Source organism: Tursiops truncatus, chromosome 6 (assembly GCF_011762595.2).
Source record: "Tursiops truncatus isolate mTurTru1 chromosome 6, mTurTru1.mat.Y, whole genome shotgun sequence".
NCBI lineage: Eukaryota > Metazoa > Chordata > Mammalia > Artiodactyla > Delphinidae > Tursiops > Tursiops truncatus.
This window is the reverse complement of record NC_047039.1, coordinates 34,984,966-35,007,215: the sequence shown is the minus strand read 5'-3', so window position 1 is coordinate 35,007,215 and position 22,250 is coordinate 34,984,966. Positions and strand designations below refer to the sequence as shown.

The 22,250-nt window shown below is 44.4% G+C and overlaps 1 protein-coding gene across 7 annotated transcripts in view; it reads right to left on the bottom strand.

Moving 5' to 3' along the window:
* Positions 1 to 429: 429 nt before the first annotated feature.
* The window catches only part of KIF24 (kinesin family member 24), a 65,524-nt gene continuing 43,703 nt past the window's right edge, over positions 430 to 22,250 (bottom strand). For 5 of the 7 annotated variants that reach the window (XM_033857947.2, XM_033857948.2, XM_033857949.2 and 2 more), the window contains 5 exons: positions 9,490 to 9,561; positions 7,667 to 7,776; positions 3,167 to 5,371; positions 1,693 to 1,882; positions 430 to 1,162 (listed from right to left, as the gene is read on the bottom strand). In XM_033857947.2, the coding sequence (XP_033713838.1) occupies positions 1,022 to 1,162; positions 1,693 to 1,882; positions 3,167 to 5,371; positions 7,667 to 7,776; positions 9,490 to 9,561 (2,718 nt within the window). In that variant the 3' untranslated portion in view covers positions 430 to 1,021. The remainder of the gene's footprint in view (positions 1,163 to 1,692; positions 1,883 to 3,166; positions 5,372 to 7,666; positions 7,777 to 9,489; positions 9,562 to 22,250) is intronic. The other 2 variants (XM_019934966.3, XM_019934967.3) reach the window with 1 other exon arrangement.

The following is a 22,250-nucleotide window of genomic DNA, read 5'->3' as shown; positions in this document are numbered from 1 at the left end:
GTATTTCTTAAGCTTCTTTCTGCTAAAAAGATACAGAAGGAACTCACATGAAGGTGTGCGTGTATGTGTGTAGAACTGCTTTACTCCTCCCTTCTTTCACTCTCATCTCACACTACTGACCAGAGCACTCAGTGCCAAGACCCTGAACACAGGCCATTGAGGGGGGAGTAGATTGCCAGGGCAGTCCCGGATGAGGGTGAGGCTAGGAGACAGACTTGCCTGAGATAACTGCAGCTCTTCCACTATTCCGTGAGGGCGTGGGGGTGAGGATTCACAGACAGGAGCCAGAGCATGACGCAGGTGGATGGTCCCAGCACAAGGTAGAGATTGGAAAAGAATAATGCAGTGACGCGAGCACCCTCTTCTGTCTAAATACTGGATTGCAGGGAGGGAGGGGAACTGGAAGCATAAAGCCTGTCCCACATCTGCTGCTATTAAAGACATCAAGGTTTATTCATTTTACATTTTCAAAAGCTAACTAAAGTCCCAAATCAATCTCCAAGGGCTGATGGGGCAGAGCTCACCCTCCCCCGCCCCACTAGCACCAATGTTTTCATTTTTGACCAAGTCCTGGAGAAAGGCACAGAATCCAGCTGATAAAACCTCTGGGCTCAGCATGTTATCTTCCCTAGCTTGTGACCTCAACACAACCTCTAGGTTACCACTGACCATCCCCCCATCCACTGATCCCCAAATTTAGAAACATCTACAGGGTTATTAGACCTGTGTTTCCACAGACAAGGGGTCAGTAAAGGCAAATCCTCCTCCAGTCCCAAAGAAAAGGGAGGGGCCTATTAAGTTTTTCAGGCTGATCTGTCCTTCCTTACAGATGCTCCTGTGCTTAGAATTGAGGGAAGGATGCTTGGCCCTGAGAGAGGGGCTGGGGCCCAGCCAAGGCCACATGTGGCTAGGGAGAGGCTAGCATGGGCAGGACCAGGGAGTGGGTTCTGTTATCTGTAGGGGGACCTGGCAGAGGCCCTCCAGCTCTTGAGAGCCCAGCCACCACATACTGGATCTTGTTCTAAGACACCGCTGTCCTCTCAGGGGCCGCAGCTGGCCTGTGGCAGGCCAGGTATAGCTGCAGCTGGCTCCTCAGACTCTGGATGCACTTGGACTTCAGAGCCATGATTTCATCTAACTGGGTCACAAAATCTTCAAAATCCTGGAAAGGAAACAAAGGACAAGTGGAGCTTTTGCTGTTGCTGCCAGATCAGCTTTTCTAGTCCCTTCTCTTGTATGAAGATTTCAGAGCCCAGGCCCTTCCTCCAGCTGGAAAATCTGCAGGACAGTCACCATGGCACAGTGTGGGACCACTTTTCTACACAGAGAGGTATTTCGCAGGGCAGAAGGGTGGTTTTGTAGAAGTACCTCTGGTCTGCATAAGGCAAGTAAGTCACTGTTACCATCACAGGGAGGGGCACCAACAAGCCACTAGGAGGGCAGAATGGCAAAGAACAGAGGCTGGAAACATTTTGGCCTGGGAATGGGGAGTGTAGCACCATCTCCCACCTGTCCTTGCACGCCCTCAAGCCAACTCAGAGGGGTGGCAAGAGCAGGTCCAAGGCCTCAACAAGGTTAGAGTGTGACAGCAGACCCTTTCTGTACACACAGCTGCATCAAAAAAGGATGACTGTCAAACTAGCTGCAGGGTAATTCCCAACAACCCCTGAGAGTCCGGCCAAGACCACTTACATTAGGAGCCAGCTGGCTCATCAGGGTCTCCTCCTTGAAGCCCAGCTTGGCCATTTCATCCAGCTGTTCCTGGTGTGCTCGGATGAGTACCTGCCTGGGAACCAGAGGGGATGCTGTGGTCCTCCGGGCCTCCCATCTCTCCTGGGCAGCTTTCTGGAAGTGAGCCTCATTTCCAGGCCAGGAGCTGCTTCTGCCCAAAGAGGCCGAGGCTGTGACCAGGACCAGCTCCCCAGCACCTCCTGCCCCTCACCCATTCTTTTCAGGCCTTGTCAAGGGGCTAGGGGGGTACAAATGAGATTCTGAGAAGAGATGGGCTTCTGGAGCAGCCCCCTGCCTCCAGATACACTGAGGCACAGGGCTGGATGCTGCTTCTCCTCCACAGGAGCTGCCCACATCTTCCCTGCAAGAAAGCTCAAGGCTGTGCCACTGCAGCTGGCACACTTGGCACAAGGTAGAGCCAGCCACCTAGCCTGCTGTGATTTCTACTTTCTTTGGGGAGTTCAGGGACCAAAGCAAGGGGGTTTGAGCTAGAAGCTGGAGGATCTGCCTTCTGTCAGAAGAATCCAGCTAATAAAACCTCTGGGCTCAGCATGTTATCTTCCCTAGCTTGTGACCTCCAACCTCTAGGTTACCACTGACCATCCCCCCATCCTCTGATCCCCAAATTTAGAAACATCTACAGGGTCATTAGACCTGACTGTGTCAGACTCCACTGATTATGGATAGAGACCACGGAAACAGCAAGACTGTCTACCTTGTAGAGGTGCACATCCCTACACGCCCTTCTCTTCGCCCAAGGCCCAGGCCTGAGCCCCAGCGAGCAGCTGGCAGACGGTCTGCCCAGGTATCAGGAGCCCTAGCAGAGGGCCGCAGCCTCACATAGGAAGCATCTGTTCCCATAGGCCTGCCCTGCCTTCCTGCTCCTGGGCCTCTGATGCTGCTAGACCTCTTGCCCTCCTTTCTCTCACATTCTCAAAGGCTCTCTCATTCTGCTGTACCATCCACAGCCTCCTTCAGGGAAAGCAGCACAAATCACCAGCCCCTGTTTTTTACCTTCACCATCTTGGAAGGTGACCAGCCAGCCTTGGCTCTGGGGTCACAAGGCTGCTGCTGCTGTGTCCCTGGGGAGCACTTCCAGGAGCACAGGCCCAACAGAATGAAGAAGAGGATTCTGATCTCACCATAGGTCTTAGGCTTACTTATAGGGTCAGATCCTCCCTTCTTTCACTCACATCTCAGCTTTCCCAAGCTTCTTTCACTCACATCCCACCTACCCTACCTGGCAGGCCTGCTCCAATACATTTTATTCCTGCTGTTCATGTCAGATGCATCTAGGCAGGCTCCCTTGATAAGGTGGACAAAAAGCCTTTCTCTGAGCCAACCACAGCCATTCCCAGAACAGACAAAACATTCAGCTGTAGTGGGAGTAGGGGTGCCAAAGGGGCTCAAGTCTAGGTAGGAAAGTCCAACTTACTGTGCGTGCCCCAGGATGGGCTGACGGAGTGTCCTGGCAGTCTTGGGAGAACCTAGCCTTGCTAAGTACCTTGGGATTGGCCTGCGTTTGAGCCACGTGATGTCCTCATTGTAGCAAGAGAGCTTGATGGGATCTGTGGACAAATCCAGCTCCTGCCAGCCAAGCCCTACCAGGTGCTTTCTCTCCTGGGCCCAGGGCTGGTCAGCCACATCACTACTTCCTGTTTGGGGGGTGAATGTAGGCCCAGAGTGGGGTCCCCCAGTATGTATGGTGAGGCAGGGTTTTTCTGGGAAACCCTGGGAGCAGCCCAGCTCTGTCTCAGCATCGCCATCATAGTGCCCCTGGGAGAAGAGTGCAGTCTCTCTGCTTTGACAGGGCTCCCCCAGGTCAGCCTCCCTGTTGGGCAGCTTGTCAGGTGGGTGCTGATGGATGGGTGACAGGGACAGAGCTGGAAGATCACCCCCAGGCTTACTGTCGGGGGGAGATGATGAGAGCCACAGGTGCTCAGTTGCTGAAGACATTGGCAGGTCTGCCTCTTGATCACCAGATGACACTGTGTGGCCCACAACTTGCCCCCCTGTGTCTGCTGCCACTAGACTGTGCGCAGCTCCATCCTGGGCCGACTGCTCCAAGGGAGGAGAGCCCTCATCATCTGGGCTCTCCAGGAGAGACATGGTGAGGGGAGCCATCAGTTCAGAAGCATGCTCAGAGCACGTGCCTAGTTCCCCTCTAGAGTCTTCTCCTTGGAAAGGGTTACTGTTTTTCATTGTTCTGGTTGCCACAGTTGGTATATCTTCACTGACTTCTCTCAGAGGTGTGCTCACTGTGTCTCTTTGGTCTGGGGATCCAGGAACTGTGATGTGGGATAGTGAGAAAGTGCAACCATCTTCCTCCAGGGATGGTGAGCTGCCCTCAGCCTGCCGAGGAACCTCATTTTTGAAGGCATCCTGTCTGAGGTCAAAGGCTGGTCCGCCCCCCCTTTTCTGGTTATATACAAAGTCTGCCTGTGAGCAGTAAGGCTTCTCTGCCAGGTTTTCTCCAGGAGGAGGCCCTGAGGAGGTGGAGTCCTCCTCTCTGCTCCAGTCCAAGGGCACCTGACTTGGGCTGTGGCCGTGATCAAGTGCTATCCTGTGGCTTGCGGGGTCCCTGGAGTACATCCAGCTTCCAGTTAGACCCTTCTCGTCACCTTCTGTCCTGGGGCTAAAACACAGACTCTGCCGCCTTTCGGCTACCTGTTCCTCAGGACCTTGCTCCCTCTGATGAAGGAAGAACGAGCCTTCGCTATTCTCCAGGGTGTTTCCCTGCTTTGTGGTCCTCTGACAGGAAACATGTGAAAAAGAATCTTCACTGAAATCGCTGTCATCAAGGTCCTCAGCTTGGGCTCCATCATGGCTCTCACAACAAGAGTGGAAGGGAGGAGGGGTGTCATTCTGGAGCTGCCCCTCTGGAGGCCGGGACTGGCATAAAAACCTTTCCAGTGGTTGGTGCTTTAACTTCTGTTGGAGGAGAGGTGGCTGCTGGAACTGCTGGTGATAGAAGCGCAAATGTTCTTCCCTCTCCTTCTGATGTGGAGGGATGTCTGTCCAAGCTTCAGAGGCAGGCCTAGTAGGTGTGCCCCCCTTGCTGCCCTGACTGTACTCTACTAAGTGATGGACGTTGCCAAAGGAGAGTTCAACTCGTGACACAAGCTGCTTTTGCACTGGCTGCACAGTCTGCACTTTCTTGCACCGGGAAGGCAGCTTACCACGGACTGCTTCTTCTCCTGGGCCAGGGGCCCTGCTTCCCCACCCGAGGGCAGTTTTGTTGCCGATTGGATTTTTCTCAGAGCATGATGCAGCTGATTCTTCTGCCCCTTTTTTGGCTAAATGTCCAGGCCGCATGGTTCCTTTGATAGAGCTAGTTTGAATGACCCACTCTTGGGGAGGACTCCCTCTAGAGCCACCCCTTTTACCAGGAGCCTTAGGTACAGAAGCAAAAGGGATATTGGCTGGGTGACTGGCCAGAGGATGGGCCTTCGTTCTCGTGGAGTCAGGTGCCACTGTGAGTGACTGTTGGAGCCCCAGCTTGACTTTTTTGGGAGAACACTTGTCCCCTGGCAGGGCCACAGGAGAGCTCTGAATTCGTTTTGGAGAAGAGTTTCCAGATGTTCGATTTCGACTGCTAGCTGAAGTGCAACATTTAATGCCTTTCTTTAGTTCTTTGACCCTGTAAACGACCATTTTATGTTAAATGTGCATTCTTGCATGTTCTGTAACTTCTTTCCTATAGCTTTCAGGGAAAACAAAAACCAAAGAAAACTATTACAAGAACTGGGAATTACTTTTTTTTTTTTTTTTTGCGGTACGCGGGCCCCTCACTGTTGTGGCCTCTCCCGTTGCAGAGCACAGGCTCCGGATGCGCAGGCTCAGCGGCCATGGCTCACGGGCCCAGCCGCTCCGCGGCATGTGGGATCTTCCCAGACCAGGGCATGAACCCACGTCCCCTGCATCGGCAGGCGGACTCTCAACCACTGTGCCACCAGGGAAGCCCCTGGGAATTAGTTTTTTATCTGGGAGAGAAATGGAGGAAATGGGGAGATTCTATTTCAGCATGAAATACCTCTCTTTACCTGAACAAAGAAGACCAGTGTCTTCTCTCAGGATAGTAGTGTGCATCCAGTATTCCATGATCAGGAGAGTTCTGGAAATACCACAGTCCCATGTGAGGGCCAGGCCAGAGGAGCTAGTCTCAGAACTATGCCCACGCAGGGCCCATGCCACGCTTCCTGAAGATCGGCCAACTCAGGAGCCTAGTGTCTACCCCTTACCCAGTCTTCCATAATCAGAGTCTTCTTTTCCCTGCAACCACCTCCTTTCAGGCTTCTCTGAGAAAATGAGTTCCCTCGAACCTGCTGGGCACTTCAAGAAGCAAAAGCCCTCTGGAAATAAGCAGGCTTGTGCTAATTCCATTAAGGGAAAAATGACCTGTCTATTCACAGGGTTTCTCAACCTTAGCACTAGTGGTGTTTGGGGTCAGATAATTCTGTGTTGTGGGGAGCTGTCCTGTGGAGTGTTTAGCAACCTCCTTGGCTTCTACCCGAGATCCCAGCAGCATTTCTCCCCAGTCACAACAATCAAAATTGTCTCCAGACATTGCCAAATGTCCCCTAGGAGGCAAAATCGCACCGTAGATAGAGAAATAGAGAACCATGCTCTATTTTACAAGGGAATTTTAGAGAGCATGGAAAAATCCAGAATTAAGTCTCTGCTAGGATTCAGTTGCCAAGATCAGAGTCTCTCACTCTGTGATACCTAAAACAAAATACAAACAGTGTAAGAATTTGGATTTACAAGGAGACATCAAGTAAAATGTGACTCTCCAGTAGTTTGTTCGTAGATTCTGTGTTGAAATCCCCTAGGTGGGAGCAGTACTTCTGCCTGGGAGCTCCCAGAAAATGTCTTTTCCATTGTTTTGATTTTAATCCACTCAATAGTAGCCAAATGACCCCTCTGGCCATTACTGAAGACCAATATAGTAAACCTGACACTGAGACTTGACTTAAATCTTCCTTTTAGGTCTGGGAGGCAAGGCAAGCAGATAACACAGTAAGCAAAGAGACATAGGATGTGACTAAAGACACGTGAATTGTGTCCTTGGGCCTTTGCTGAGGTATTGCAGTAGGGCATACATCCACGGAATGGGTCGAGAGGTCCCACAGCAAGTCTAGATGGTTCCAAATTACTTCCTGTTATAAAAATCTGAGCTATTAGACCAGCAGCAAAGCAGCCAGAGGAAAGAATGGTAATGAGAGCATTTTCACACGTGAAGGAGACACGTGACCCCAGGGTAAGAGATGGGAGGGACCCTGGCAGATACCAAAGTCACTAGAGCCCTGACCTGGCAATAAGAGGTGCTAGTTCTGCCACCAACTCCCAGTGAGCCCTATTAATGTTTCCACCCTTTTCTGGGCCTCAGTTTCTCCTTCTATAACACAAGGTTGGTCTCTTCTGGACCTACACAGCTCTGAGTACTTCTGCCTTGACAAGTAATAGGTATTCTATCCCTAATAATTAGAGCTGAGGCTAGCAGGAAGAAAATCTCACTAAGCCTTCTACTCTGGAGAAATATTTCATCCCCCGCTAGCCATTTAAACGCCACTGGTGGGGAATTCCCTGGCAGTCCAGTGGTTAAGACTCCACGCTTCCAATGCAGGGGATGCGGGTTTGATCCCTGGTTGGGGAACTAAGATCCCACATGCCACGCAGCGTGGCTGGAAAAAAAAAAAAAAAGCCACTGATGGAGTTGTCTCCTAAACAAAGGAGCGTGTCACCTTCCTCTTGTCACATTCACGCTTGTAAAATGGCAGGGCCTCCTATGTCACATTCTCCAAATGACCAATTGCACATTCCCCTGGCAGTAGAATTACTGTCCCAAGAACAGGCTTGTGGAGCTCAAGGTCAGATCCTTGTGTGTGTATCACACACACATACACACACGACCCGCCACCTGAAGGGGACTCACCGGTCAGCATAGCGCAAGGTATTCAGAGTGTGTTCGGTGGCCACATGGCTTGGCGAGATGTTGGCGATCATGCAGGTTTTGGCATTGCCAATGAAAGAGTCCTTCAGAACCTGTTTGAAACAGAAGGCAGGTCAATGAAGTCAACTAACCAAGGGCCTACTGACTACTTACTGTGTGCAGGACACTGGGCCACAGTCACCCTCACCCCCTTCTACGAAAAGGTAATTCACAAAAGGAGAAACACAGTCAATAAACAAAAGGTACTCACTTCACCACTAATCAAAGAAATGCAAACAAACCATTTTGAAAAACTAAAATTTTTGCACCTATAAGATTAAGACTCATACTACCCTGCTCTGCTGAGGGTCTAGGGAAAGGGCGCTCTTGTACACTGCTACACTGCCTGTATACCGTGTAGCATGAATTGGTACATGCCTTTGGGAGGGCAGTTTGGCAATATGGTAAAAATTTGGTAAAAAATGTTCACACTCTTGGTTTGGCAATCACACTTCCAGGACTTTATCCTAAAGAGATAATAATTGCTCAGTTGATCCCCCCCCAAAAAGTATACACAGGATATTCATTACCTTATTATAATAGTAAAATTTGGAAAATCTACAAGTCTATAAACAGGTAACAAACTAAATAATTGTAAACTGCATACAACCATAAAAAATAATTATGTATATATGTACTTAGGTACCTGGAAAGATCTAAAACTTATGTTTGAGTGAAAAAGGTATATTATTCTGTAAGTGGATCCATGTGTGGAATTATTTTTTTAATTAAATAGGACACAATTTCTGGGGATGGAGGACATGTTTTGAAAAATAACAAAGCCAATGTCAGAATCAGGACTAACCACCTATAAGAAGGGTTTCCTGGATCCCTGGTTGAAATCATGTTTGAGAAGAAACAATCTAACCCAGTTCTGACTAGTAAGGAGCTATGTTATTATAGGTTCTGCCCCAGGTCCTGTGGGGCTGCCGATCTAGCTGCACAGGGTGAAAATCTCTCCCAGAATACAAAGATCCTCACCTAGACTGCCTTCTACCTAGTCTGTCCCTACTGTGCATAGGATTTGGTGCAGAAGGGAACCAGGGGCACCCATAACTGTCTTCACAGCTGTTTGTACCTAGGCAGACCCCTCCGTGGGCCACTCTTCTGCAGCCATTATAGATGCACACTTATTGGCGTTTCCCATTAATAAAGAAGCACATTTTCGTGACAGAAAAATGGAAGAAAAAAATTACTTATGGTTCTACCACTCAAAATAATCAGCGAACACATGCATAATTTCTGTGTAGTTTTTTCTTCTCATTTCATATTTTTAAACTATAGATCTTGGTCATCTTTCCTGTCAGGACATGTCAAAAATCTATCTCATTCTTTTTAACTGCAGCTATTATTTTTTGTCTTGAAACACTGGTCTAAGTCTTACAACTAAGAAAGTACCAAGTACAGCTGCACTACCATCCCCTTCAAAGGCTCAGAGACTCCACTAAATCAACAAGGTTTCTTTACATTAGAAATAAGCAGAAAGCTGTAGGATGGTGACCACTGCTGCCCCGCAGGGAGCCTGGCTGCTTCGTAGTGCAGGTATCCCTGCCCGAGGATGCCCCTTTCTTCTCCAAGACTGAGAGCTCCTGGAAGGAATGTGACTACTCCCCCTCCTCTCTCTGCCCCCTCCCTTCCCCCTCCCCCCTCCCCCACTCCAGGGAGCATCACGCCTTGCTGGCAGTGGATGCTCTGCTGAAGGAATAAATGAATGGAAGAAGGAACACATGAGTGAACCAGAACTCAAAGCTCATATATAACTTTACCTGAGTTAATTTGCTTTGCCTGAAAGGAGTGTGAGTGTGTTCCTGATCCAATGCACGGATACATTCCTTCAGCTGCAAAGTGGTAGAATAATAAGCACATCAAATATCACATGCAAAGTGAGAATAACAGATCATATTTTTCTTAAGTAAATCACAGTCATGCAATTCCCAAAAGGAAGTCAAAATGCCGTGCTAGTTTCTCGTTCGACAAGAAAAATCAAGCTAGACTGGGAAACATCATCCTGTGCTAGCTGTGCCTAGTTAAGCCCCCCCCCCCCACCACCAATTTAAAGGCTGTGATCCTAGAATTAGCCCTGATAGTGTAGAACAGACAAACCCAGGGACATTCCCACAGGTCCCAGAGTCCAGCTTACATGGTGGCAGTTCTGGCTTGCCAGCTCCCTTTCTCTCCTCTTCTCACACTCTTCCCAACTACAAGATGCACTTAAATAGAAAGATACTATACTACTCCCCCGCCTCCCTGCTCACACATGCACACCTATAGGTATGGACTCAAGTGCAGATTCAAGTTGTCTGGATGGGACAGGAGAAATTCTAGAGTCAGAGCTGGGAAGGAACTGAGAAATCATCTAGGTCTACCTCCTCATTTAAAAACAAGGGGGGACTATGGCCCAAAGGCAAGGGCATGTCACTTGCTCCTGGGCAGAGCCCCTCAAAGAAGTGCTCATTGGATATCACTAGTGCTAGCAGAAACCTGCATATGTAGATCTCTAGGGGCAACATGCCTATCAGAAAGAGCAGGGGTTGGGGGGACAGGATCAGGGAGGAGAGATCTTCTATTTCTGAGTCCTGCATCTCCGCTAGGTGGCAGTAAATGAGAAGAAAGGCAGGGAAAAGAATGGAAGGAATCCCTTGGCAGTGCCAGTTCTGGGAGTTCACCAAGAACAGGTAATTAGCTTTGAGAGTCTGCTGTGGCAGCAGCTACAGATGCCCACAACTAACTCCTCTCTATCTAAGAAGCTGCCGGGTTATAAGAAGGTATAAGGGAATTTCCTCTTTTATTACAAATCAGTCCAATATCCCCAAACTTTAGCACTGGGAAGATTCTCTAGAAGGGACGAGCAGGTACCCAAACCTGGTCCCTGAGTTACACCTGCCCCTTATGTACTCAAATCCAAGTGTGGCTATCAATTCTCTATGAGCCTTTGGGTCCCTTTAGCCTTGAATCAGAATGGAAAGTAGACTTTACTAAACTCTAAGGGAAAACCAAGGGAAGCACCCAGGAAAGAAAAAGGGGCACCTCTGTGCACCTCACAAAGCACAAGATTTTGATCCTATTCTATAAGGCTTGTTCTCAGGCCCCTTTACATGCTATCGCCCATGTGAGACAGACACAGTCAAGCCCCAGAGGGTTCTCCAACTTCACAGGTACTTCTTGGGTTTCTTGGTTAATTCCTGGACCATAAATTTAAATATGAGAATCAAAGATTTCTAGCTAGAGGCTGTGGACCCTTGGCCAATTCACTTAACCTGAGCTTCAGAATCCTGATCCATAAAGTGGGAATAAGAGAACCTGCTTTGTTGTGAAGGGTAAACTGACTAGCATATAGTACATGCTCAAATATATTGGTTCTGGGGCTCCTTGGAGAAATGGTTGATTCCAGGGCTAAGGCAGGGAAGAGTGTGTGACACCTTATAGTGCCAAAAGACAAGGAGCTGCTCAAAAAATGATGGGGGCATGTCAAAAGGATACAGAAACCAACCTGAAAGAACTCCCAATGGCCATCTGGGATAATTTGAGCAAGAAAATAAATAATGATAGAAATGGATTCTAATTTAGCAAATAAAAGAAATATCCATTTACTATTCTTTTTTTTTTTTTTTTTTTTTTTTGCGGTACGCGGTCCTCTCACTGCTGTGGCCTCTCCCGTTGCAGCTCCGGACACGCAGGCTCAGTGGCCATGGCTCACAGGCCCAGCTGCTCCGCGGCATGTGGGATCTTCCCAGACTGGGGCACGAACCCGTGTCGTCTGCATCGGCAGGCGGACTCTCAATCACTGCGCCACCAAGGAAGCCCTCCATTTACTATCATAACTAAATAACCAAATAAATAAATTAAAGAGAAAAAACAGCTCTTTCTTACAGTAGCATTCTAACTAATTAATGTAGAATGATGAACATAGAAAATCCCATCAGGTAAACACCACAGTAATAATTGTTGCAGGTAAGAATCATCAATGGATACTAAAATTAGGCAGCAAAAGTGTGATGTAAACAGGATATTTGCATAGTTTCAAAGTACCTCTCCATAAGATACTTATTACAAAGGGAATAATCATAACTTTACAGTGGAGTAACCTAGCACAAACCACCTTAACTCAGTGATCAAGTTTAACATCACCAGTAATAAGACATATTGACTGATACAATACACTGAGAAGTATACAACTTCTGTGGTATTCTTGCTAAAAATTCATTATCTCAATCTAATAATGAGAAAACATTACGCAAACACAAATTCAGAGACATTCTGCAAAATAACTGGCCAGCATTCTTCAAAGGTGTTAAGGTCGAAATTGACAAAAACTGAGGAGACTACAGACCCATGATAACTAAATGTAACATAGAATCCTGGACCTGAAAAAGAACATTAGTGGGACTATTGATGAAATTCAAACAAGGTCTGTAGATAGTTAATAGTATTATATCAATGTTCATTTCCTGATTTAGATTACTATAGTTATATAAGATGTTAACATTAGGAAGGCTGGGTGAAGGAATGCTACATGTTTATTTCTGTAACTTTTTTAAAATCTAAAATTATTCAAAAATTTTAAACAATAATAAAAAGATGCTGATTCTCTCACCTCTCTCAGCCTCCCAATTTATCCCTCATGAGGCCTGGAAATGTGTCTAGCTGGAGATTTCAGTTCTGATCAAAAGGACTTAAATACTGTGGAGGGGCACAAGACAGGACTATGCATCTATAAGAAGGAATGAGGGTCTCTGTACACAGCCATGGAGTGAGCTCCAGGATACTGTTAAGTGCAAAAAGTAAAGTGTTTACAGTATGCTACCTTTTATTTTTTCCCTCCTGAGAAAGGGGTGAATACAAACATATATATTGGTAGAAAATCATTATCTAAGGGGAGGGAGGTAACAGGATTGAGAGGACAGGGTTGAACACTAGACTTTTCTGAATGTGGCTTATTTTATAACTTTAACTCAATACAAAATTGGTAAGCTTAAACACACAGAGAAGAATTATTTCAAGTGACTTTGCAACACAGTATTATGACTGTACATCCCTAGTGGGATACAATTTAAGGGTAAAAAGGAAACTGCAAAGAAATCTTAATCTGAATTCAGTAATCATATTATGAGTAATATTAACATGATTTGGGTATACATATGTATTGAAGTAGAGCAAATAAATTATATTAATGTTGTTAGGAACTAAGAATTTTAGCATAAGAGAAAAGGGAGGGAAATATAAATTTTAAAAAGTTAAGCAAAAATCCTGCAGTCTTAATTTTGAATTAATTTATTAGTATGAATCCCTGATATACTTTTACCTTTAAAAAAAATATCTAGGGCTTCCCTGGTGGCGCAGTGGTTAGGAATCTGCCTGCCAATGCAGGGGACACGGGTTCGAGCCCTGGTCCGGGAGGATCCCACATGCCAGGGAGCGGCTGATCCCGTGCGCCACGGTTGCTGAGCCTGCACACTGGAGCCCACAAGCCACAAGTACTGAAGCCTACGCGCCTAGAGGCCCAGCTGCGCAACGAAGAGTAGCCCCTGCTTGAGGCAACTAGAGAAAGCCGCGCGCAGCAACAAAGACCCAATGCAGCCAAAAAAAAAAAAAAAAAAAAAAAAAAAAATTTCCAAGCTCTGTCCACCAAAAAGGCCTAGTAGCGAGGACTAACAGTGGTAGTAAGTACCACTAGCACTCTAAATGGTCTCTAAATACCATTTCCCTCTAAAAACCAAGGCTTGTTGAAGAAATGGCTGATTCAAGGTCTGGGGAAAGAAATGTACAAGATGAGCCTACAACATCTTGTCATACCAGAAAGCCAGAGACTAGTAGGAACATATTTGAAAAGACTCCCACTGGCCAAAAATGTGTAATTTAAGAAGAAGAAGAAAAAAAGATGACAATGTTTATAATAATATGAAAACAAACAAAAAAATAAACAACAACAACAAACTCATGGTCATGTTTAGGTTACCAGGACATCAACTCATTCTGAAAACTGGTGAGTGAAGGCAAAATATCAAGCATTTATCTTGCCTCTGTTGTATGAATTATATTTCAGGATAATCAGATAGTTGGGGGAAAGTTCTTTCCAGTTAATAAATAAATACAGAAGGAATATTAGAATTAGAATATCACCATTTTGGAATCCCTAATGAAGCAATGGATAAAGGTAATAATGCTCATTGACAGCTGCTAAAACCATAAGGTGAAAAAGGTTGATGGGAAATAGTAATGGAGGAATTAGAGTGATAACACTTCAAAATCACAGAAAGAGATAATCAGACATTCTGTACCTCCTGATGTGTTCCTATAGAAAGTGTAAGAACTACTCATGAATTATTCTTGCCAAAAAAACAGAACTTAAATCTGATCAAGGCTCTAGATCAGCATTTTCCCAATCAAAATCTGTGAGCCACAAATACAAACCATATATGTAATTTTATTATAATAGCCATATTAAAAAGAAATATAACCATATTAAAAAGAAATAAAACTAGTATGTATAAAATAGAGAATAAGAACCTGCTGTATAGCACAGGGAACTCTACTTAATTTCACTGTACAGTAGCAACTAACACAACATTGTAAGACAACTATACCCCAATAAAAAAAAAAGAGAGAAAAAAATAAAAAGAAATAAAACCAGATGAAATTATATATTAAACATATAATCTTAATTGTATATTATATTAAATATATAATCTTAATTATATATTTTAGTTAATCTGACACATCCAATAATATTTTGGCATGTAATCAGTATGAAAAAATATTAATGATATCTTACATGCTTCAACGTGTAATTTACACTTAGAGCACATCTCAATTCAGACTAGCCATATTTCAGGTACCCAATAGCCACATGTGGCTTAGTGGCTCCCATTTTGGACAGCACAAATATAAATCTTAACCACTTTATAGAAAATAGAGGATAGAGTACCATGTTAAACATCAACATGGAATGCAGATAGCCTAATCCAGAATGTAGGAAATCTCATATGTCAAGTGACTGAGTTTTCTTCAACAAATACATTAATATTAAAAAAAGAGAGAGAGGGGGAAGAACTGATATGGCATGAAAGAGGAATATCAACCAAAAGCAATCCGAGGATCTTGTTTGTATCTTGATTTGAATAAATCAACTGTAAAATGACATTTATGGGACAACTGGTAAAATTATAACACTTACTGGATAACAGGTATCATTAAATAATTATTTCTTTAGGTGTGCAATGGTATTATGTTATATTAAAAGATAAGAGTCCTGATACTTCCGGGAAGATGGCGGAAGAGTAAGACGCGGAGATCACCTTCCTCCCCACAGATACACCAGAAATACATCTACGCGTGGAACAACTCCTACGGAGCACCTACTGAACGCTGGCAGAAGACCTCAGACCTCCCAAAAGGCAAGGAACCCCCCACGTACCTGGTTAGGGCAAAAGAAAAAACTAAACAGAGACAAAAGGATAGGGACGGGTCCTGCACCAGCGGGAGAGAGCTGTGAAGGAGGAAAAGTGTCCACACACTAGGAAGCCCCTTCGCGGGTGGAGACTTCGGGAGGCGGAGTGGGGGAGCTTGGGAGCCGCGGAGGAGAGCACAGCAGCAGGGGTGCGGAGGGCAAAGCGGACAGATTCCAGCGCAGAGGATCGGGCCGACCGGAACTCGCCAGCCGAGAGGCTTGTCTGCTCGCCCGCCGGGGCGGGCGGGACTGGGAGCTGAGGCTCCGGCTTTTGTCGGAGCGGAGCGCCGGGAGAGGACTGGGGTTGGCGGCGTGAACACAGCCTGCAGGGCGTTAGTGCACCGCGAGAGAGTCCGGGGAAAAGTCTGGACCTGCCGAAGAGGCAAGAGACTTTTACGTCCCTCTTTGTTTCCTGGTGCACAAGGAGAGGGGATTAAGAACGCTGCTTGAGAGAGCTCCAGGGACGGGTGCTAGCCGCGGCTAGAAGTGCGGAGCCCAGAGACAGACATGAGACGCTAAGGCCGCTGCTGCCGCCGCCAGGAGACCTGTGTGCGAACACAGGTCACTAGCCACACGCCCTTCCGGGGAGCCTGTGCAGCCCGCCACTGCCGGGGTCCCGGGATCCAGGGACAACTCCCCCGGGAGAACGCACGGCGCGCCTCAGGCTGCAACGTCACGCCGGCCTCTGCCGCCGCAGGCCCGCCCCACATTCCGTGACCCTCCCTACCCCCCGGCCTGAGTGAGCCAGAGCCTCCGAATCAGCGGCTCCTTTAACCCCGTCCTGTCTGAGCAAAGAACAGACGCCCTCCGGTGACCTACACGCACAGGCGGGGCCAAATCCAAAGCTGAGCCCCTGGGAACTGTGAGAACAAAGAAGAGAAAGGGAAATCTCTCCCAGCAGCCTCAGGAGCAGCGGATTAAAGCTCCACAATCAACTTGATATACCCTGCATCTGTGGAATACCTGAATAGACAACGAATCATCCCAAATTAAGAAGCCCTGTGGATGAAAGGCTCTTGGGGCTGCAGCCAGGAGTCAGTGCTGTGCCTCTGAGGTGGGAGAACCAACTTCAGGACACTGGTCCACAAGAGGCCTCCCAGCTGCACATAATATCAAACAGCAAAAATCTCCGAGAGATCTCCATCTCAACGCCAGCACCCAGCTTCACTCAACGACCAGCAAGCCACAGGGCTGGACATCCTATGCCAAACAACTAGCAAGACAGGAACACAACCCCACCCATTAGCAGAGAGGCTGCCCAAAATCATAATAAGTCTACAGACACCCCAAAACACATCACCAGACGTGGACCTGCCCACCAGAAAGACAAGATCCAGCCTCATCCACCAGAACACAGGCCCTAGTCCCCTCCACCAGGAAGCCTACACAACCCACTGAACCAACCTTAGCCACTGGGGACAGACACAAAAAACAACAGGAACTACGAACCTTCAGCCTGCAAAAAAGGAGACCCCAAACACAGTAAGATAAGCAAAATGAAAAGACAGAAAAACACACCGCAGATGAAGGAGCAAGATAAAAACCCACCAGACCTAACAAATGAAGAGGAAATAGGCAGTCTACCTGAAAAAGAATTCAGAATAATGATAGTAAGGTTGATCCGAAATCTTGGAGATAGAATGGACAATAGAATGGACAAAATGCAAGAATCAGTTAACAAGGACCTAGAAGAACTAAAGATGAAACAAGCAATTATGAACAACAAAATAAATGAAATTAAAAGTACTCTAGATGGGATCAATAGCAGAATAACTGAGGCAGAAGAACGGATAAGTGACCTGGAAGATAAAATAGTGGAAATAACCAATGCAGAGCAGAATAAAGAAAAAAGAATGAAAAGAACTGAGGACAGTCTCAGAGACCTCTGGGACAACATTAAACGCACCAACATTCGAATTATAGGGGTTCCAGAAGAAGAAGAGAAAAAGAAAGGGACTGAGAAAATATTTGAAGAGATTATAGTTGAAAACTTCCCTAATATGGGAAAGGAAATAGTTAATCAAGTCCAGGAAGCACAGAGAGTCCCATACAGGATAAATCCAAGGAGAAATACGCCAAGACACATATTAATCAAACTGTCAAAAATTAAATACAAAGAAAACATATTAAAAGCAGCAAGGGAAAAACAACAAATAACACATAAGGGAATCCCCATAAGGTTAACAGCTGATCTCTCAGCAGAAACCCTACAAGCCAGAAGGGAGTGGCAGGACATACTGAAAGTGATGAAGGAGAAAAACCTGCAGCCAAGACTACTCTACCCAGCAAGGATCTCATTCAGATTTGATGGAGAAATTAAAACCTTTACAGACAAGCAAAAGCTGAGAGAGTTCAGCACCACCAAACCAGCTTTACAACAAATGCTAAAGGAACTTCTCTAGGCAAGAAACACAAGAGAAGGAAAAGACCTATAATAACGAACCCAAAACAATTTAGAAAATGGGAATAGGAACATACATATCGATAATTACCTTAAATGTAAATGGACTAAATGCTCCCACCAAAAGACACAGATTAGCTGAATGGATACAAAAACAAGACCCTTATATATGCTGTCTACAAGAGACCCACTTCAGACCTAGAGACACATACAGACTGAAAGTAAGGGGATGGAAAAAGATATTCCATGCAAATGGAAACCAAAAGAAAGCTGGAGTAGCAATTCTCATATCAGACAAAATAGACTTTAAAATAAAGACTATTAAAAGAGACAAAGAAGGACACTACATAATGATCAAGGGATCGATCCAAGAAGAAGATATAACAATTGTAAATATTTATGCACCCAACATAGGAGCACCTCAATACATAAGGCAAATACTAACAGCCATAAAAGGGGAAATCGACAGTAACACATTCATAGTAGGGGACTTAAACACCCCACTTTCACCCATGGACAGATCATCCAAAATGAAAATAAATAAGGAAACACAAGCTTTAAATGATACATTAAACAAGATGGACTTAATTGATATTTATAGGACACTCCATCCAAAAACAACAGAATACACATTTTTCTCAAGTGCCCATGGAACATTCTCCAGGATAGATCATATCTTAGGTCACAAATCAAGCCTTGGTAAATTTAAGAAAATTGAAATTGTATCAAGTATCTTTTCTGACCACAACGCCATGAGACTAGATATCAATTACAGGAAAAGATCTGTAAAAAATACAAACACATGGAGGCTAAACAATACACTGCTAAATAATGAAGTGATCACTGAAGAAATCAAAGAGGAAATCAAAAAATACCTAGAAACAAATGACAATGGTGACACAACGACCCAAAACCTGTGGGATGCAGCAAAAGCAGTTCTAAGGGGGAAGTTTATAGCAATACAAGCCCACCTTAAGAAGCAGGAAACATCTCGAATAAACAACCTAACCTTGCACCTCAAGCAATTAGAGAAAGAAGAACAAAAAAACCCCAAAGTTAGCAGGAGGAAAGAAATCATAAAAATCAGATCAGAAATAAATGAAAAAGAAATGAAGGAAACAATAGCAAAGATCAATAAAACTAAAAGCTGGTTCTTTGAAAGGATAAACAAAATTGATAAACCATTAGCTAGACTCATCAAGAAAAAAAGGGAGAAGACTCAAATCAATAGAATTAGAAATGAAAAAGGAGAAGTAACAACTGACACTGCAGAAATACAAAAGATCATGAGAGATTACTACAAGCAACTCTATGCCAATAAAATGGACAACCTGGAAGAAATGGACAAATTCTTAGAAAGGCACAACCTGCCAAGACTGAATCAGGAAGAAATAGAAAATATGAACAGACCAATCACAAGCACTGAAATTGAAACTGTGATTAAAAATCTTCCAACAAGCAAAAGCCCAGGACCAGATGGCCTCACAGGCGAATTCTATCAAACATTTAGAGAAGAGCTATCACCTATCCTTCTCAGACTCTTCCAAAATATAGCAGAGGGAGGAACACTCCCCAACTCATTCTACGAGGCCACCATCACCCTGATACCAAAACCAGACAAGGATGTCACAAAGAAAGAAAACTACAGGCCAATATCACTGATGAACATAGATGCAAAGATCCTCAACAAAATACTAGCAAACAGAATCCAACAGCACATTAAACGGATCATACACCATGATCAAGTGGGGTTTATTCCAGGAATGCAAGGATTCTTCAATATACGCAAATCAATCAACGTGATACACCATATTAACAAATTGAAGGAGAAAAACCATATGATCATCTCAATAGATGCAGAGAAAGCTTTTGACAAAATTCAACACCGATTTATGATAAAAACCCTGCAGAAAGTAGGCATAGAGGGAACTTTCCTCAACATAATAAAGGCCATATATGACAAGCCCACAGCAAACATCATCCTCAATGGTGAAAAACTGAAAGCATTTCCACTAAGATCAGGAACAAGACAAGGTTGCCCACTCTCACCACTCTTATTCAACATAGTTTTGGAAGTTTTAGCCACAGCAATCAGAGAAGAAAAGGAAATAAAAGGAATCCAAATCGGAAAAGAAGAAGTAAAGCTGTCACTGTTTGCAGATGACATGATACTATAGAGAACCCTAAAGATGCTACCAGAAAACTACTAGAGCTAATCAATGAATTTGGTAAAGTGGCAGGATACAAAATTAATGCACAGAAATCTCTGGCATTCCTATATACTAATGATGAAAAATCTGAAAGTGAAATCAAGAAAACACTCCCATTTACTATTGCAACAAAAAGGATAAAATACCTAGGAATAAACCTACCTAAGGAGACAAAAGACCTGTATGCAGAAAATTATAAGACACTGATGAAAGAAATTAAAGATGATACAAATAGATGGAGAGATATACCATGTTCTTGGATTGGAAGAATCAACATTGTGAAAATGACTCTACTACCCAAAGCAATCTACAGATTCAATGCAATCCCTATGAAACTACCACTGGCATTTTTCACAGAACTAGAACAAAAAATTTCACAATTTGTATGGAAACACAAAAGACCCCGAATAGCCAAAGCAATCTTGAGAACGAAAAATGGAGCTGGAGGAATCAGGCTTCCTGACTTCAGACTATACTACAAAGCTACAGTAATCAAGACAGTATGGTACTGGCACAAAAACAGAAATATAGATCAATGGAACAGGATAGAAAGCCCAGAGATAAACCCACGCACATATGGTCACCTTATCTTTGACAAAGGAGGCAGAAATGTACAGTGGAGAAAGGACAGCCTATTCAATAAGTGGTGCTGGGAAAACTGGACAGCTACATGTAAAAGTATGAGATTAGATCACTCCCTAACACCATACACAAAAATAAGCTCAAAATGGATTAAAGACCTAAATGTAAGGCCAGAAACTATCAAACTCTTAGAGGAAAACATAGGCAGAACACTCTATGACATAAATCACAGCAAGGTCCTTTTTGACCCACCTCCTAGAGAAATGGAAATAAAAACAAAAGTAAACAAATGGGACCTAATGAAACTTAAAAGCTTTTGCACAGCAAAGGAAACCATAAAGAAGACAAAAAGACAACCCTCAGAATGGGAGAAAATATTTGCAAATGAAGCAACTGACAAAGGATTAATCTCCAAAATTTACAAGCAGCTCATGCAGCTTAATAACAAAAAAACAAACAACCCAATCCAAAAATGGGCAGAAGACCTAAATAGACATTTCTCCAAAGAAGATATACAGAGTGCCAACAAACACATGAAAGAATGCTCAACATCACTAATCATTAGAGAAATGCAAATCAAAACGACAATGAGATATCATCTCACACCAGTCAGAATGGCCATCATCAAAAAATCTAGAAACAGCAAATGCTGGAGAGGGTGTGGAGAAAAGGGAACCCTCTTACACTGTTGGTGGGAATGTAAATTGATACAGCCACTGTGGAGAACAGTATGGAGGTTCCTTAAAAAGCTACAAATAGAACTACCATATGACCCAGCAATCCCACTACTGGGCATATACCCTGAGAAAACCATAATTCAAAAAGAGTCATGTACCAAAATATTCATTGCAGCTCTATTTACAATAGCCCAGAGATGGAAACAACCTAAGTGTCCATCATCGGATGAATGGATAAAGAAGATGTGGCACATATATACAATGGAATATTACTCAGCCATAAAAAGAGATGAAATTGAGCTATTTGTAATGAGGTGGATAGACCTAGAGTCTGTCATACAGAGTGAAGTAAGTCAGAAAGAGAGAGACAAATACCGTATGCTAACACATATATATGGAATTTAAGAAAAAAAAATGTCATGAAAAACCTAGGGGTGAAACAGGAATAAAGACACAGACTTACTAGAGAATGGACTTGAGGCTATGGGGAGGGGGAAGAGTAAACGGTGACAAAGCGATAAAGAGGCATGGACATATATACACTACTAAACGTAAGGTAGATAGCTAGTGGGAAGCAGCCGCATAGCACAGGGAGATTAGCTCGGTGCTTTGTGACCGCCTGGAGGGGTGGGATAGGGAGGGTGGGAGGGAGGGAGACGCAAGCGGGAAGAGATATGAGAACATATGTGTATATATAACTGATTCATTTTGTTGTGAAGCTGAAACTAACATACCATTGTAAAGCAATTATACTCCAATAAAGATGTTTAAAAAAAATAAATAATAATAAAAAAAAAAAAGAAAAAAAAAAAAAAAGATAAGAGTCCTTATCTCTGAAATACATCATTAAATATTTGTGGAAGAAATGACATGATGACAGGATTTGTTTTAAAATAATCCAACCAGGAGAAGGAAAGGGTTGGTTAGATTTTTCACATGTTGAAGCTGGGAGACAAGTATTTGGGAGATCATTATACTATTTATTCTACTATTATATGTTTGAAAAAATAATTTTAAGACTTGATGAGAGGGAGAAAGTGTACCTAAGTTAACCATTCAAGCAACTGCAGAAATACTTCTCTGTTCCTAATTGTCAGGGATTGACCAGAGGAAGAGAAGGCAGGGAGAGAAAGAAGAGTTGTCGAGAACTGCCAAGAATCTGATTGGGCACCCTTCGTCTCCGTCTCCAGCCTTGGAATTCCACTGCCTT